The sequence below is a fragment of the Myxocyprinus asiaticus genome, chromosome 32, assembly GCF_019703515.2.
Source record: "Myxocyprinus asiaticus isolate MX2 ecotype Aquarium Trade chromosome 32, UBuf_Myxa_2, whole genome shotgun sequence".
In the NCBI taxonomy this organism is placed as follows: Eukaryota; Metazoa; Chordata; class Actinopteri; order Cypriniformes; family Catostomidae; genus Myxocyprinus; species Myxocyprinus asiaticus.
Genome location: NC_059375.1, coordinates 6109495 through 6127574, shown reverse-complemented (window position 1 = coordinate 6127574; position 18080 = coordinate 6109495). Strand labels below are relative to the sequence as shown.

General features: G+C 46.1%; 1 protein-coding gene across 3 annotated transcripts in view; it reads left to right on the top strand.

Annotated features, from left to right (window-relative positions):
• Positions 1-18080, top strand: part of LOC127422905 (receptor tyrosine-protein kinase erbB-2-like) — a 163217-nt gene that overhangs the window by 52420 nt on the left and 92717 nt on the right. For all 3 annotated transcript variants that reach the window (XM_051666741.1, XM_051666743.1, XM_051666742.1), the window contains one exon: positions 2586-2775. In XM_051666741.1, coding sequence (XP_051522701.1) covers positions 2586-2775 — 190 coding nt within the window. The remainder of the gene's footprint in view (positions 1-2585; positions 2776-18080) is intronic.

Sequence of the window (18080 nt, the reverse complement as noted above, 5' to 3'; positions counted from 1 at the left end):
CCCAGCCCATTTTGGAGGTGTCTGTCATGACCACAACGTGCCTGGAGACCAGTTCTAGAGGAACACCTGCCCGTAGAAACGAGAGGTCGGTCCAAGGGCTGAAAAGACGGTGACACACCAGCGTGATGACCACGCGATGTGTCCCGTGGCGCCATGCCCATTTTGGGACTCGAGTCTGGAGCCAGTGCTGAAGTGGCCTCATATGCATCAACCCGAGCGGGGTGGCCACTGTCGAGGATGCCATATGCCCCAGGAGCAGTGGAACCACTGTTTTCTGTTTGAACGCCTTCAAACAGGCCAGCACCGACTGGGCGCGCTCGTTCGTAAGGCACGCCGTCAGGGAGACTGAGTCCTGATGATGCGCTCGAGAGCTCATCATCTTCACGTGCTCCGAACAAGAATCCAGACTCACCATGAGACGAGCTGTGAACTCATCCGGAAGCCCGATTGGGGCAGACGAGCGTGCTGGGGAATGGGAGGTCTGCGGGGGGATACCCGGCGGAGACGATCCCATTGGGGTCCCCAAATCGGCCCCAGTGCTAGCCACGCTGGCCTCATACCCGTAGGTAGAAGGACTGAGGCGGGGAGCCGCTGGGGTGGCTTGCTTTCTTATGAAAGCAAGCCGCGACCGCAACGTTGCCATGGTCATGTTCTCACAATGAGAACATGAACCATCCACAAACGCTGTCTCCATGTGGGTCGCGCCCAGACACGAAAGACAGCGATCATGATCATCCGAAGTTGAGAGATAATGACCGCAACCAGGAATAACACACAATCGGAAAGGCATCTTTAAAAAGACACATCTTTAAAAAGACGTTCCGTGTGTGCCGCTCTTTTAGAGAAATATATACTCTTTTAGAGGAAAAAAGCTCTTTCAGAAAATATACTATCTTGTTTTCTGCTGAAGCGCCCAGGGGCGTTCTCTGCAGTGCACCAGTGCAGAGGAGGGAGAACCCACTGAAATGCACCGTCAGATCCAGCAGAGGTGAATGTAGAATTAGCTCAATGTACAGTAGAATTCAGCTCAATGAGCATGACCGTTCGGCTCCGAAGAGAAAATCTGAATGAGTGGTTGTATACCAGCTCCTTTTATACCCGTATGTCCAGGGGAGTGGCATGCAAATACCACTCGCCAGTTTTCATTGGCCTTTTATCAAAGACCAGAGGTGTCTCGGGCTCCCAAGAGTGACCCCTAGTGTCACTACATCGACACAACTTCGAGTGAGTGACAGATAGGGAACCACAGTTACGGTTACTACTGTAAAATCGTGATACTGTAAGTAAGGGTGATGAGTATGTAATTGGGAAAACCTTTATTTTGGCACACATGACACATCCCCCTCCTCAAAAATCCTAATTTAACCCCTGGATATGTCATACGCACAAAGTCAGTGGGTATGGTCATTTAAGTGTCCTATTATATATTCCATTCCCTGCCAAGCAACGTCCATATAAATGAAGACAGTTTATTCATAAGAATTTAGTAGTGTAAAAAATTGCTGTATGCAATGCACTAAAAGAATAGAAATACAGTGTATACCATTTGTATCTTACATTCTTTTGCGCAATTACTATGTCATTGCTTTGACCTCTCTCCTGTTTTGTCTGCCATTGCTAAAGTATTATGGTGTTTACTGGTGAAATACTAACGAGGATGTTTGCACTTAGAATTAGCGCTCTCACAAAAATTGAGCCCTAAATGTGATTCGGTGACTCTAAATTTAGCTTAGGCTGACAGCGAATAACTTTAATGCAGGAAAAACAATAACAAACATTTACTCAATAACTCCCACTTCAAGACAAAAGGGTGGTGATAAGAGAATAAGGTCCAGGTATAATGGGCGGGGTCTGGCGGCAGCGCCCTGGGTCTGGGACGTGAGGCTTCTCAGGCAGCCTGTAGCTTCTTTGGGCCGTGACGCTTAAGGGGCAGCCCGGCTTCCTGGCACGTCAACTGGTGAGTGCTCCAGTCTCCGTCATCGCATCTAATTTGCGCCGGGGATCCAGGGTGCGGGTCCGGTGACGCAAGGATGCCAGCATGAAAACACCAGTCTCTCGAATAGAGGCATGCTCGGTTTTTAAATGCAGCATTGATGAGGCTCTCCTCTGACTTCAGGTCCACCTCATTACATGATGCCAAATGGGGAATAGTCACTGTGCCTCTCTTCTCTCCTGCCCACTCCAGTTGTGTTGTGAGCCTGGCTGAAGAATGGTCCTTTGAAGAGGTGGGGCGACGATGATTCAAGGGAGGGGTGTTGTTCCATCAAACACTTAATGAATAATAAAATTGCATAATAAAATTAAATAAGATGTTTTAATGAAAATTTGGATCCATAATAATTTTCTTATGTACTGATCTTTTTAAAGTAGTAGTAAGGCACTGAAAGCTGTGAGATATTGTAAATATATTCACAGCTAAATGCTGTTGTTGGGCACAACATGCAGCGAAGAATTGTTTGCCATTTTTAAATTTAGCATTTTTATAAACTTATGGTGAGTCTTAAAGTTTATCTTTGTTTCACTTTAAGAGTTTTATATAATGCTGAAAATTAAAAGTTGTTTGTATCTCTTGTCTTTGTGTGTAGGGTGTAGTGGAGGTTCAGGGTTATGTGCTGATATCTCACGTTTCAGTGCAATCAGTTCCTTTGGACAGTCTGCGCATCATACGTGGCAGTCAACTCTATAACTCCAGCTATGCTCTCGCAGTACATGACAACATTCACCACAGTCAGGCAGGACTCGGTCTGAGGGAGCTACGTCTCAGGAATCTCACAGGTAAGGGATGTGGAATTTATGTCTTTGATTAAAATCATAAAATTGACAAATCTACATTGTACAAGTCTAAAATGTTATCACAACTCTAGACACTGCATAATAATTTCATCTTCAATCAGCTGGTGGCAAATCTAGTGAGGGGATGCCTTAGCCAAGCCCTGCAATTCTGAGATTTATATTCTCCCAGTATATTTAACACTGTTCCCACAGTCATAAAAAACCTGAAATATTTCGTAATATATACATTTAAATTTCCAGGCCAGGAAAAGTTATGGAAATTTTTATAGTGAATATAAATTTTCCTAGTTATGCTAAGTTTTAAAATATTTCATCAGCTAGAAATTGCTCTTTGTGTACACCAAGTGTCTTCAACAGGGGGTCCGTGACACAAAGGGGGTCGGTGGTGGTACCGCAGGGTGTCCGCAAATTATTGTTTGATCAACTATTGGCGTTTGTAATAATCACTCACTCACACGCAAATGATAGTGAGAGAGAGGAGTATGTATTTTAATCCATCGACATGTTAAATTCCATCGCACCTGCATGCCTAATCTGAAAGTGTGACTACTGTGCTAGTCAGCAGAAGCGGCCAGCCCAGACAAACCATTCACACGACCATGCTTATCACGAGCCACATCAGGTTCAGCAGCGCTGCAGTGGAGGTTCATGTAAGTAAAGGTGTCTGCTTGGCGTTGGTCATGCTGTGCTGTAGAGCAGATGACAGCCTACAGTTTCTTTTATTATTAGTTGCTTTTTGCTTTCAGAACAATAGCCTACTTGCCTGGTGTATATAAATACATGTAGTTATTGCTGAGATTATCAAGATGGCATACACAGTCCTTAACATTCCACACACACAAGATGGTAACTCTCAAATCAACATAATTAAAGGTGCACTCAGTCAATGATTTCCTCATTAAAACTTTTTAATCAATGAAATAAACAGTAATTTTGAAATATGTATAAAATCGACCACTGACATGAGATGAAGACTCCATTTTAGTAACCTTATAAAGGTTGTTTTATTCTGCATGGTCTGTTTTTCTGTCTGTCTGTCTATCTATCTGTCTGTTTTTTCTTTCTTTTTGGAGGAGGATTCTCTTTACTTTTTAGCGCAGTGATTAACAAGGAAATTTAAAAATGTCACTTAATGCCAAAAATGTTTCAGACCCCTGCTGAATAGCCGGGCTGGTCAGTTAGCTGGTTTCAGAAGGGTTTTGAACACTTTTTAGCTGGTCAGGCTGGGAGACCAGCTAGCCACCTAGCTTAAACCAGCCTAATTATCTAAGGCCAGCAAAGACCAGCCTGACCAGCCTAATAAAAGTGTTCAAAACCCCTCTAAAACCAGCCTGATCAGCATGACCAGCTATGACCAGGCTGGGCAACAAGACAAAACCTGCCAATCAGCTTATGCTGGTTTTAGCTGGTCTTTTCAGCAGGGCAGCATTTAATGATTATTTCAATTGCTTTGCAATGTAAACATCATGAAGTATATACATACAATAATATGGTAGCTTACCATACACATTTAAAAAAAAAGAATTTTTTTAAAAACATTTTATTGATTCCCTTCAACAAATTAAATAAAAATAACAGAAAATACGGAATCAACTTATAACTGATCCCCTAAGAACAATCCATCTGCTGATCATAACTACGGCTAGGAACCAACTTTTTATGTGTCTATCCCCTATATTAATGATCGCGCCATTGCCCAAAATGCAGAGTCTGGGGCAAAATGAAATTTGAGTGTTCAATATGTCACACATAAAATTCTGAACCCTCAACCAAAATTCTTGGATCTTAACACACCACCAAAAAACATGGGTTGTGTCTCCATCTTCTGACTGGCATCGCCAGCAGATGGGTGTGACTTTAAGACCAAGCCTATACAATCTAGAGGGGGTCCAATAGAATCGATGTAAAATCTTAAATTGCATAAGGTGCACCCTTGCATCTCTATATGTAGACTTGTCGTTTTTTAGAATCCTAGCCCACACTCCCTCCTCCAATACCAAGTTTAAATCTTTCTCCCATAATCTCTTGAGAGAAGTTGAAGCTCTGTCCCCCAGACTCTGAATTAGCATGGAGTAATACACTGATGCCTCATGACCTTTTCCAAAAGCAATAATCACCACTCCCTGTGTATCTGCTGCTTTAGGGGGGTGTATGCTACTCCCAAAAATAGTACAGAGCAGGTGGTGCAGCTGTAAATACCTAAAGAATTGAGACCTGGGAATCCCAAAATGTTTAACCATATTTTCAAACGATCTCAACACTCCACTCTCATATAGGTCACTGAGCGTATTAACCTCCCTCACAATCCACTCTGACCAGCAGAAAGGGACCTTATTAATACATCATTTTGGGTTCAGCCATGTGCTCGGGGCAACATTTAAATAAATGTCCGAATAAACACTCTGGACACTTTTATCTGTACTGAGTGCAAATGTGAGATAACGGGGTGTAACTTAACTTCTCTGGTTAGTTTGATAGAAAGGCATTGCAATGGCAAAATAGGGGCAAGAACTTCCTGTTCAATACAAAACAAGGGAGGGGCTCTCTCAGGTGGAAGTGACCAATGAGCCAAATGTCTGAGACTGAATGCATAATAATAAAACAAAATCTTGGGCAGGCCTAGCCCACCTTTGTCAGTCGGCCTTTGTAACTTACTGAAATGTAATCTGATATGTTTACCATTCCAAATGAAGGAATTTGCTATGCTATCAAATTTACATTTATGCATTTGGCAGATGCTTTTATTCAAGGCGACTTACAGTGCCCTTATTACAGGGACAATCCCCCTGGAGCAACCTGGAGTTAAGTGCCTTGCTCAAGGACACAATGGTGATGGTTGTGGGTATTGAACCAACAACCTTTTGCTTACTAGGTCAGTGTTTTAGTCCACTACACCACCACCACACCATTTTAAATTGCTTGAAATACAAGATGGGGGCATCTATAGGGAGAGATTGTAGCAGATAGATGAATTCTGTAATACAAATCATTTTAATAACATTAACCTTCCCAGTCATAGATAAATGTAATGAAGCCCATCTACCCAAATCGCTCGAAAATCGTTTTATTAAAGGGTCAAAATTAACTCTAACTAAATCACACAAGTTTGCTGGGAATAAAATACCCAAATACTTAATGCCCTGTTTGGGCCACTGGAAGATGCCTGGCTGAAAAACTGTTACCGGGCAGTACGCTGTCAGAGACAAAGCTTCGGATTTAGGCCAATTCACTCTGTATCCTGAGGACTTAGAAAAGGAATGAATAATTCTGTGGAAGGGGGGGAGTCACGTGACGCCATGCGAGGAACAGATGTGTGAACGGCGAGCTCTGCGCACTTTGCTAGTTTTAACACTTTTAATGATATAAACCGGTGAGATTCGATACACTCTGTTCCATAACTGTTCTAGGAGGACAATATGTCAAAGAATTCAAAATCCTCAGGCTCTGGAGACATTAAAAGAAACTTACGTGCTCAAGCTGATACCCCTGAGCAGGCCGCGAACCAGGGAGCCAATTTGGTTGGAGAGATGCGGCGAGAGATGTTGGGCATGTCGGCAATGCTGACGAAGGTTATTGCTGACTTGGAGGATCTTGCTGTGATACTGTACGTCGATCGATCACTGCCATGGAGATTAAGTACTCTGAGGTGATTACAAGAGTGGGGGATGTCGAGAAACAGATCGATTATCTGGAGTCATCGGAGAGGGAATTATCTGCTAATCTGCTAGCAACCAAGGTGGATTTGGAGCGTGTCTGGGAGAAGTTGGAGGACATGGAGAACCGTAGCCAGCAGAATAACGTCCGTAATGTTCGAACTCCTGAGGCCGAAGAGGGTCAGGATATGGGGAAATTCCTGGATGGGCTCCTTCCGAATCTGCTTGACATAACAGGCCATAAGCTTGGAGATCCGCGGAGGGAGACAGGATCAATTCTGGCCATATTTCTGAGATGATCCGATAAAGATCTCGTGTAACGCGTGGCGTTTCTATCAAACTAACCGGAGAAGTTAAGTTACACACCGTTATCTCGCATTTGCACATGGTATGGAAAAAAGTGTCCGTAGTGTATAATTCTACATTTATTTAAAAGTTGCTTCGAGTATATGGCTGAACCCAATGTTATGTATTAATAAGTCCCCTTTCTGCTGGACAGAGTGGATTGTGAGGGAGGTTAGTACGCTCGGTGACTTGTATGAGAGTGGAGTGTTGAGATCCTTTGAAAATATGGTTCAACATTTTAGGATTCCCAGGTCTCAATTCTTTAGGTATTTACAACCGCACCACCTGTTTTCTACTATTTTTGGGAGTAGCATACACCCCCATAAAATGGCAGATACTCTGGAAGTGGTGATTACTGCTTTTGGAAAAGGCCATGAGGCATCAGTGTATTACTCCCTGCTAATTCAGAGTCTGGAGGACGGAACTTCAACTTCTCTCAAGAGATTATGTGAGAAAGATTTAAACTTCGTATTGGAGGATGGAGTGTGAGTTAGGATTCTAAAAAACTTAAAGTCTACATCTAGAGATGCAGGGGCGCACCTTATGCAATTTAAGATTTTACATCGATTCTGTTGGACCCTCTCTAGATTTTATAGGCTTGGTCTTAAAGACACACCCACCTGCTGGCGATGTCAATCAGAAGATGGGGACACAACCCATGTTTTTTGGTGGTGTGTTAAAATCCAAGAATTTTGGTTGAGGGTTCAGAGTTTTATGTGTAACATATTGGGTACTCAAATTTCATTTTGCCCCAGACTCTGTATTTTAGGCGATGGGGTGGTCATTGATGTAGGGGATAAATGCATGAAGAATTGGGTCCTGGCCGTTGTTATGATCGGCAGACAGGTCATCCTTAGGGGATGGAAGTTGGCTGGAGTGCCCTCGTTTCGTGAGTGGTACGTGGAGATGGGCAGGGTAGCGGCATTTGAAGAGTTGTCATATAGGAGGCTAGGCAACATAGATTTGTTCATTAAGAAATGGGGCAGCTATTTAGCCTTTTTAGAAGGCTCTCGGGGAGGGGCAGTGGAGAGAGACTTGTTGTTTTAAATGTGTATGTTTCAAACTTTTTGGTTTTGAATGTATACTTTTGATGTTTTTTATGTTTCTAAATATTTTCCGCTGTTCCCTATCTATCACTCACTCGAAATTGTGTCGATGTAGTGACACTAGGGGTCACTCTTGGGAGCCCAAGACATCTCTGGTCTTTGATAAAAGGCCAATGAAAATTGGCAAGTGGTATTTGCATGCCACTCCCCCGGACATACAGGTATAAAAGGAGCTGGCTTGCAACCACTCATTCAGATTTTCTCTTCGGAGCCAAACGGTCGATGTTTACTGAGCTGAATGTTCATTCACCTCTGCTGGATCTGACGGCGCATTTCAGCGGCTTCTCCCTCCTCTGCACTGGTGCACTGCAGAGAATGCCCCTGGGTGCTTCGGCAGAAAAAAGAGAGTATATTTTCCTAAAAGAATATATTTCTCTAAAAGAGCGGCACACACAGAACGTCTTTTTAAAGACGCATCTTTTTAAAGATGACTTTCCGTTTGTGTGTTATTCCTGGTTGCGGTCATTACCTCTCAACTTCAGATGGTCACGATCGCTGTCTTTCATGTCTGGGCTCGACCCACGTGGAGACAGCGTTCGTGGATGGTTCATGTACTCACTGTGAGAACTTGACCATGGCAACGTTGCGGTTGCGGCAGCTTGCTTTCATAAGAAAGCAAGCCACCCCAGCGGCTCCCCGCCTTGGTCCTTCAACCTATGGGTATGAGGCCAGCGCGGCTAGCACTGGGGGCGATTTCCGCCGGGTATCCCCCCGCGGACCTCCCATTCCCCAGCATGCTCATCTGCCCTGATCGGGTTTCCGGATGAGTCCGCCAGCTCGTCTCATGGCGAGTTCGACCTCTTGTTCGGAGCCCGCGAAGCTGATGAGCTCTCGAGCGCAGCATCGGAGAGTGGGCTTATCTAGTCGGACGCAGAAGCCTCAGCTGGGCTCCCCCCTTCGGGGACGATTGCCCAGTCACAGGCTGATGCGGAAATGATGGACATGCTTTCCCGGGCGGCCGCGAGCGTTGGGCTATAGTGGAACCCTCCACTCTCCCCCGAACCCTCGCGGCTCAATGATTGGTTCCTGGGCTGGTGGCGCCGCTCAAAGCAGCCACGCCCGCTCCAGTGCCTTTCTTCCCAGAAGTGCACAAGGAGCTGACAAAATCGTGGGAGGCACCTTTTACTGCCCGGTCCCGATTTCTCAGCTCCCCCGCCCTTACTACCCTTGATGGCGGGGCGGCCAGGGGCTATATGTTGATTCCCCCAGTGGATAAGGCGCTCGCGGTGCACCTATAGCCGCAGAGCACCGCCACCTGGCACGGACGCCCAAAGCTCCCGTCCAAGGTCTGTAGGTTCACATCTTCCCTGATGTCCAAAGCCTACACTGCTGCTGGACAAGCCGCCTCTGCCCTGCATTGCTCTCCTGCAGGTCCACCAAGCCAAGGCGCTAAAAGAACTGCACGAGGGTAGTTCCGCCCCAGATCTGATGCAGGAACTGCGCTTGGTGACCGACCTCACTCTCCAGGGGACGATGGTCATGGTGCGGTCTCTCAGGCAGGCGATGTCCACATTTGTGGTCCAGGAGCGCCACCTTTGGCTCAACCTGGTCGAGATGGGTGAGGCCGACAAGACACGGTTCCTTGCTGCCCCTATCTCCCAGGCTGGCCTATTCGGCGACACCGCTGAGGACTCTGCCCAGCAGTTCTCGACGGTGAAGCAGCAGATGGAGGCTATCTGGCATATCCTGCCCCGGCGCGGCTCAAGATCCCACACCCCGTCTGCTCATCGCCAAGGGCGTCCCCCTGCAATGACTGCACCGGCTCTGCCGCAGCCTGCCCATTCAGCCCGGCCCCGGCGTGGAGCCCACCGCAGGAAGCAGATGCCACCTATCTCACGGCCGGCCACCAAGAACCCACGAAAGGCTTCAAAGCGCCCCTGAGACGGGCGACCCAGGGTCTACAAAACCCACTGCTTTGGAGCTAGTAAGAAGATCACTCCATCCCCCGGTGGAGGGCCGGGAGGAGAAACTTTTGTTGCTTTTTCATTTGATTTTGCCGCATGCCCAAGTGGCTGCGGTATCCAACAGTTCAGCAAAAGAGCGGTTTCCTCATTCCCTGGGTCACATACCCGGTGTGCATGGCCGTCATCATGAACACCGGCCACCTTTAATACTTGCAGGATTGGCGCTCCAGCAGCGGTCTCCCTGCCCCTGCGCGCCCAGCTGTGGCACAGATCCGCCCCCGATGTGACAGTCTCCATGGGTTGCGAGGACAGGCCTCTTCCTCCCCCATCCCAGGCTGTTCCGGGGGTGGTCACAAGGAGCCAGGTCCCTAGACTCAGCACGGCCACGACATGGTGTGGCACCTTGAGCTCCACCCCGCCGCGAGGCCCCATCTGCCGGTACGTCCGACGAGGTTGTCCCTTTGGTCCCCCTCGCATGGAGCTTGGATGCATGGCTTGCGCTTTCCAATCCATCACGATGGCTGATCCGGACTGTCAAACTCGGCTACGCGATTCAGTTCACCAGGCGTCCGCCCAGGTTCAGCAGTATCCACTTGGTGAAGGACGAAAACACTGCTACCTTGCGCGTGGAGATCGCCACCCTCCTACGGAAGCGAATTCCCCTGAGGAAGGACCTTCTTTCTCAGGGATGGGGCACCATCTGGCACCCGCAACCAGACCTCTGGAATCTCCATGTCTGGCCCCTGGATGGGATGTGGAAGACCTAAGCGGTCTACCACCCGTTCACTAAGTGGTGTTCTTCCCGATGGGAAGACCCCCAGAGATGCGCAATCGGATCGGTGCTTTCCTTCCTCCAGGAGAGGTTGGAAGGGCGGCTGTCCCCTTCCACTTTGAAGGTGTACGTAGCCACTATAGCAGCACACCACGACACAGTGGACGGTAAGTCCTTAGGGAAGCACGACCTGATCATCAGGTTCCTGAGAGGCGCCATGAGGCTGAACCCGTACAGACCACGCCTCGTTCCCTCATGGGACCTCTCTGTAGTTCTTCAGGGTCTACAGAGAGCCCCCTTTGAGCCTTTGCAGTCAGCTGAGCTTAAGGCACTCTCCTTGAAGACAGCCCTCCTGACTGCGCTCACCTCCATCAAGAGGGTAGGAGACCTGCAAGCGTTCTCTGTCAGCGAAACCTGCCTGGATTTCGGTCCGGGCTACTCTCACGTGATCTTGAGACCCCGACCGGGCTATGTGCCCAAGGTTCCCAAGACCCCTTTAAGGGACCAGATGGTGAACCTGCGAGCGCTGCCCCAGGAGGAGGCAGACCCAGCCCTGTTGTTGCTGTGTCCAGTGCGCACTTTACGCATCTATTTGGATCGCACACAGAGCTTTAGGATCTCTGAGCAACTCTTTGTCTGCTTTTGTGCACAGCGGAAAGGAAGCACTGTCTCCAAGCAGAGGATCACCCACTGGCTCATTAATGCCATAGCTATGGGATATCACGCCCAGGACATGCCGCCCCCGGTAGGGCTATGAGCCCATTCTACCAGGGGTGTAGCGGCCTCCTGGGCCCTAAGAGACATTTGCAGAGCAGCTGGCTGGGCAACACCCAGCACCTTTGCAAGGAACCGGTTTCGTCCCGGGTAGTGGCACACAATACAAGTGGATAAGCCCGGGATAGCCGGCCGGGTGAATCACTTGCACATAGCGCCTTTCACCTCCTCCGAGCTGAAGATGTGCGCCATTAACTCTCAGTAGTGTTCACAAACTATGTTCCCTGGTTGACTTCCTCCGAGCCCTGTGGCAGTCGAGTTTTTGGAGAGACTCGCTGCCAGCCCAGTACACGTTCTAACTAAAAGCCCTTTTCTGGGGTAGGTGCTCCGCATGTGGCGGTTCCCTGTAGGTAACCCCATGCGATGTATATCTTCCGCTAATTCATTTCCCTGTTGGCAAACTGCGTCTTCCTTGGGCGGAGGCCCCTATGCCACAGTCTCTATGTTTGTAGTAACTCCTCCCCTGTTGGATAGGATCTACCATGAAACTTCTCCACGTGACATACTTCCGACATAGTTTGGCAAGACCATGTGATATATTTTCCACATAAATATCCCCCCTATCTCTGGGCGAGGTGTGGTCTCCACGGTGTCCTCCCCTTGGGGGAGGTTACGTGTCAGCCTGGTGTGCTGGTTACGAGGCATACAGTTGTCTGCCCGTCACACACCGCCAGTTCACGAAACACAGTTCAGCCAGTTGCGGCATATTTTATAGGGACCCCTAGTGTCACTACATCGACACAACGTCGAGTGAGTGACAGATAGGGAATGTCATGGTTACTGGTGTAACCTCCATTCCCTGATGGAGGAAACGAGACGTTGTGTCCCTCCTCCCACAACGCTGAACTACCCGCTGAAATGGCCAGACCTTGTCTTGGCTCCTCAGCATAAAATCTGAATGAGAGGTTGCACACCAGCTCCTTTTATACCCGTATGTCCGGGGGAGTGGCATGCAAATACCACTCGCCAATTTTCATTGGCCTTTTATCAAAGACCAGAGGTGTCTCGGGCTCCCAAGAGTGACCCCTAGTGTCACTACATCGACACAACGCCTCGTTCCCTCCATCAGGGAACGGAGGTTACACAAGTAACCATGACGTTTTATTGTCTGTTTGTGTGTTATTGTCAATTGGCATTTGACCACTGGGGGTGCATGTTTGTGTCGGGTGGGGGGGTTAATGTTCGGGGGAAGGGTTGTACATTTATATAATCTGATTCCACATATTCTGTTAAGTTTTTTTTAATTTGTTAAATGGAATCAATACAAAAATTGTTAATAAAAAAAAAAAAAAAAAAAAAAAAACACGAGGAGGTTTACCCAACGTGACTCTACCAACCTTAACAACCGGGCCAATTGGTTGCTTAGGAAGCCTGACTGGAGTAACTCAGCATGCCCTGGATTCGAACTTGCTACTTCAGGTGTGGTAGTCAGCATCTTTTTTTCATGAACACATGACAGAGAAAAACTCAACACATATACGAAGAATCAACATTTAACATTTAAACCCCATTAATACAATCCCACGCTGACCCCCAACGAACACCCCTCTGGTCCCACATAATAATACATATACAATCCAAATAAATAAATAAATAAAATGAAATAATAATAAACATATATGATTAAACTAAACTACACTCTCCACATCCCCTCCCTGAGAGTACCCCAAAAAACTAAATATTTGCCCCATTTTTTAACAAATAAGTCCCTAAACCCCAGCCTTCTACTTACCACTTCCTCAAATGCAGCTACCCTCCCCATTTTCACACACCACTCCGAAAAAGAGAGTGCTCCACTTGAATTCCAACCCCTTAAAATTACTAGCCTGCTGTTCACAAGACCGGTCAGAACCCAATTTTTAATGTGATTATCCCCCAAATTCATGACCGCCCCATCACCCAAAATACAGAGTCTGGGACAAAGCAAAAATTGACCGTTCAAAACATCACACAAATAATTCTGAACCTTTTGAGGGAAATAACACCACCCTCGTGGAGAGAGCTCTCGTGGCCGAAGCTACAGAGGTTAGTTCACTCTCTGTCTCTGTAGCGGATGTAACCTGATCCTTCCGACGGGTGAATATCCGCAAAGCCACGGGCCCAGACGGCATTCCGGGCCGTGTCATCAGAGCGTGCGCGAACCAGCTGGCTGGTGTTTTTACGGACATTTTCAACCTTTCCCTCTCTTTGTCTGTAGTCCCCACACGCTTTAAAACATCCACCATTGTGCCTGTTCCAAAGCAATCAAAAATAACTTGCTTAAATGACTGGCGTCCTGTTGCTCTGACCCCCATCATCAGCAAATGCTTTGAGAGACTAATCAGAGATTATATCTGCTCTGTGCTGCCTCTCTCTCTTGACCCGTTGCAGTTTGCTTACCGCAACAACCGCTCCACTGATGATGCCATTGCATCTACAATACACACTGCTCTCTCCCACCTGGAAAAAAAGAACACTTATGTGAGAATGCTGTTTGTAGACTACAGCTCAGCATTCAACACCATAGTGCCCTCCAAGCTTGATGAGAAACTTAGGGCTCTGGGCTTAAACAGCTCGCTGTGCAGCTGGATCCTGGACTTCCTGTCAAGCAGACACCAGGTGGTTAGAATAGGCAGCAACATCTCCTAATCACTGACCCTCAACACTGGAGCCCCACAAGGCTGTGTTCTCAGCCCACTACTGTATTTCTTATACAGGTGCATCTCAATAAATTAGAATGTCGTGGAAAAGTTCATTTATTTCAGTAATTCAACTCAAATTGTGAAACTCGTGTATTAAATAAATTCAATGCACACAGACTGAAGTAGTTTAAGTCTTTGGTTCTTTTAATTGTGATGATTTTGGCTCACATTTAACAAAAACCCACCAATTCACTATCTCAAAAAATTAGAATACATCATAAGACCAATAAAAAAAACATTTTAGTGAATTGTTGGCCTTCTGGAAATTATGTTCATTTACTGTATATGTACTCAATACTTGGTAGGGGCTCCTTTTGCTTTAATTACTGCCTCAATTCGGCGTGGCATGGAGGTGATCAGTTTGTGGCACTGCTGAGGTGGTATGGAAGCCCAGGTTTCTTTGACAGTGGCCTTCAGCTCATCTGCATTTTTTGGTCTCTTGTTTCTCATTTTCCTCTTGACAATACCCCATAGAGAATCTATGGGGTTCAGGTCTGGTGAGTTTGCTGGCCAGTCAAGCACACCAACACCATGGTCATTTAACCAACTTTTGGTGCTTTTGGCAGTGTGGGCAGGTGCCAAATCCTGCTGGAAAATGAAATCAGCATCTTTAGAAAGCTGGTCAGCAGAAGGAAGCATGAAGTGCTCCACAATTTCTTGGTAAACGGGTGCAATGACTTTGGTTTTCAAAAAACACAATGGACCAACACCAGCAGATGACATTGCACCCCAAATCATCACAGACTGTGGAAACTTAACACTGGACTTCAAGCAACTTGGGCTATGAGCTTCTCCACCCTTCCTCCAGACTCTAGGACCTTGGTTTCCAAATGAAATACAAAACTTGCTCTCATCTGAAAAGAGGACTTTGGACCACTGGGCAACAGTCTAGTTTTTCTTCTCCTTAGCCCAGGTAAGATGCCTCTGACGTTGTCTGTGGTTCAGGAGCGGCTTAACAAGAGGAATACGACAACTGTAGCCAAATTCCTTGACACGTCTGTGTGTGGTTGATGCCTTGACACCAGCCTCAGTCCATTCCTTGTGAAGTTCACCCAAATTCTTGAATCGATTTTGCTTGACAATCCTCATAAGGCTGCGGTTCCCTCGGTTGGTTGTGCATCTTTTTCTTCCACACTTTTTCCTTCCACTCAACTTTCTGTTAACATGCTTGGATACAGCACTCTGTGAACAGCCAGCTTCTTTGGCAATGAATGTTTGTGGCTTACCCTCCTTGTGAAGGGTGTCAATGATTGTCTTCTGGACAACTGTCAGATCAGCAGTCTTCCCCATGATTGTGTAGCCTAGTGAACCAAACTGAGAGACCATTTTGAAGGCTCAGGAAACCTTTGCAGGTGTTTTGAGTTGATTAGCTGATTGGCATGTCACCATATTCTAATTTGTTGAGATAGTGAATTGGTGGGTTTTTGTTAAATGTGAGCCAAAATCATCACAATTAAAAGAACCAAAGACTTAAACTACTTCAGTCTGTGTGCACTGAATTTATTTAATACACGAGTTTCACAATTTGAGTTGAATTACTGAAATAAATGAACTTTTCCACAACATTCTAATTTATTGAGATGCACCTGTACACACATGACTGTGTGGCAACACATAGCTCCAATGCCATCATTAAGTTTGTTGATGACACGACGGTGGTAGGTCTGATCACTGACAATGATGAAACAGCCTACAGAGAGGAGGTGCACACTCTGACACACTGGTGTCAGGAGCACAACCTCTCCCTCAATGTCAGTAAGACAAAGGAGCTTGTGGTGGACTTCAGAAGAAAATACAGAGAACACAGTCCCATCACCATCAATGGAGCACCAGTGGAGAAAGTCAGCAGCTTCAAGTTCCTGGGTGTCCACATCAATGAGGAACTCACGTGGTCCATCCACACTGAAGTCGTTGTGAAGAAGGCTCATCAGCGCCTCTTCTACCTGAGACAGCTGAGGAAGTTTGGAATGAACCGCGACATCCTCACACGGTTCTACACCTGCACTGAAGAGAGCATCCTGACTGGCTGCATCTCCGCCTGGTATGGCAATAGCACCGCACACAACCGCAAAGCACTGCAAAGGGTGGTGCGAACTGCCAGACACATCATCGGAGGTGAGCTTCCCTCCCTCCAGGAAATATATACAAGGCGGTGTGTGAAAAAAGCTCGGAGGATCATCAGAGACTCCAGCCACCCGAGCCATGGGCTGCTTCTTACTGCTACCATCAGGTAGGCGGTATTGCAGCATCAGGACCCACACCAGCCGACTCCATGACAGTTCTTCCCCCAAGCAATCAGACTTCTGAACTCTTGATCTCCCACGATCAAAATTCATTAGCACTGCCTTTTATTACCCTTACTCTTATATCTCACACCGGACTGTCATAAATTATATTAGTATTATATTATGTTCTCTCTTAACAATTGACTATCAACCGACAGCCTGAATGTCAATACAGTACAATGCTGTAAATTCTATATATACTATATATACTTTTTATATTTTATTATTATTTTTTTTTATTGAATAATGTGTATCTATATAGTGCGTATTGTATACTGTACAGTGTATGTTATTATTTGTATATTGTTGTGTGTAATTATGTGTATATCAGATGTTTAAATTGTGCTGTGTTAATCTGATGTTATTGTAAATTGGTACTGTCTCATCACTGTCACGACTGCTATGTTGATCGGAACTGCACCCAAGAATTTCACACACCATTGCACTTGTGTATATGGCTGTGTGACAATAAAGTGATTTGATTTGATTTTGATTTGCACACTTTTGCTTCACTTTGATCAAGGACTGAGTCCCTCAAAAGATTAAAGTCTCCTCCCAATATTATTTCATGAGGGGTGCCAGCGGCTTGCAACATCCCTTCAAGATCCATAAAAAAGCCCTGATCATCAATGTTAGGTGCGTAAATATTAGCCCGAATAAGACTTTGTCTCTGAATTTCAGCTATAACAATAATGACTCTTCTAATTTATCTTTACTCTGTTTGAGACATTTGAATTGTAGTTTACTTATCAGCGTAATGACTCCCCTGCTCTTACTCGAGCCAGCACTATAAAAACAATTCCCACCCCATATCTTTCCAAATTTTTCAGCTTCTTGCAGAGAAAGGTGCATTTCTTGAAGAAACACTATATCATATTCCTTACGCTTAAGAAGAGAAATAACCTTCCTTCTTTTTATGGGGTGCCTCAACCCATTCACATTTCATGTGGAGAGAGACAATCGACTCATATTAACATTTGACATTTTGACATATAATATAAAATAGTGTGTCAAAAACAAGATTATAAAGACCACTTTCCAATCAATGGTGCGACCATCAAAACCTGAACTTCCCCCAGAACAAACCTTGCTGTCGGATTACTCAAGTCCTGTGTTTGTACTCAAATTTTGTGAGACAGAATTACACAGCAAAAGATAATCTATAAAACAAACTCAGCCATTAGGCGGAATAAACACAAATAGCCTGTAGATTCATCCATAAATCTGTCTTGAAGGTGTGTTACTCTAAAAAAAAGCTCCAGCCGCTAGGCGGAACCAGCACAAAAAAAGCACACAGATTCTTCAAACAGTCAAGGAAATGTTTAGTGAGCCAGTCCACTTGGCTGCAAAGTGAGTACCACAAGATGAGTTACTCACTCCATTGACTTTATGAAGGACATCGCTTGCTGTGGGCATGTGAATGTTTTACGGCCCTCCTTAGCATCTATTCTCAATTTGGCCAGGAATATCAGTGAAAAAGTGACCTTCCGTTGATGTAAATGTTTCTTGCATTCCTTGAATCAATCACATTTCTCTCTTGTCAAATTCGCAAAGTCTGGGAACAAGAAAATGATGTGATTTTTCCAAGAAAGCCTTCCTTTACTCCTCGCCTCGCGTCACACAAGATCTTTATCAGATGATCTCAGGAATTTGGCCAGAATTGATCGGGGCCTGCCTCCCTCCATGGCTCGACAAGCAGGAACCATGTGAGCTCACTCGATTTCCAGCTTATGGCCTGCTATTTCGAGCAGATTCGGAAGGAGCCCA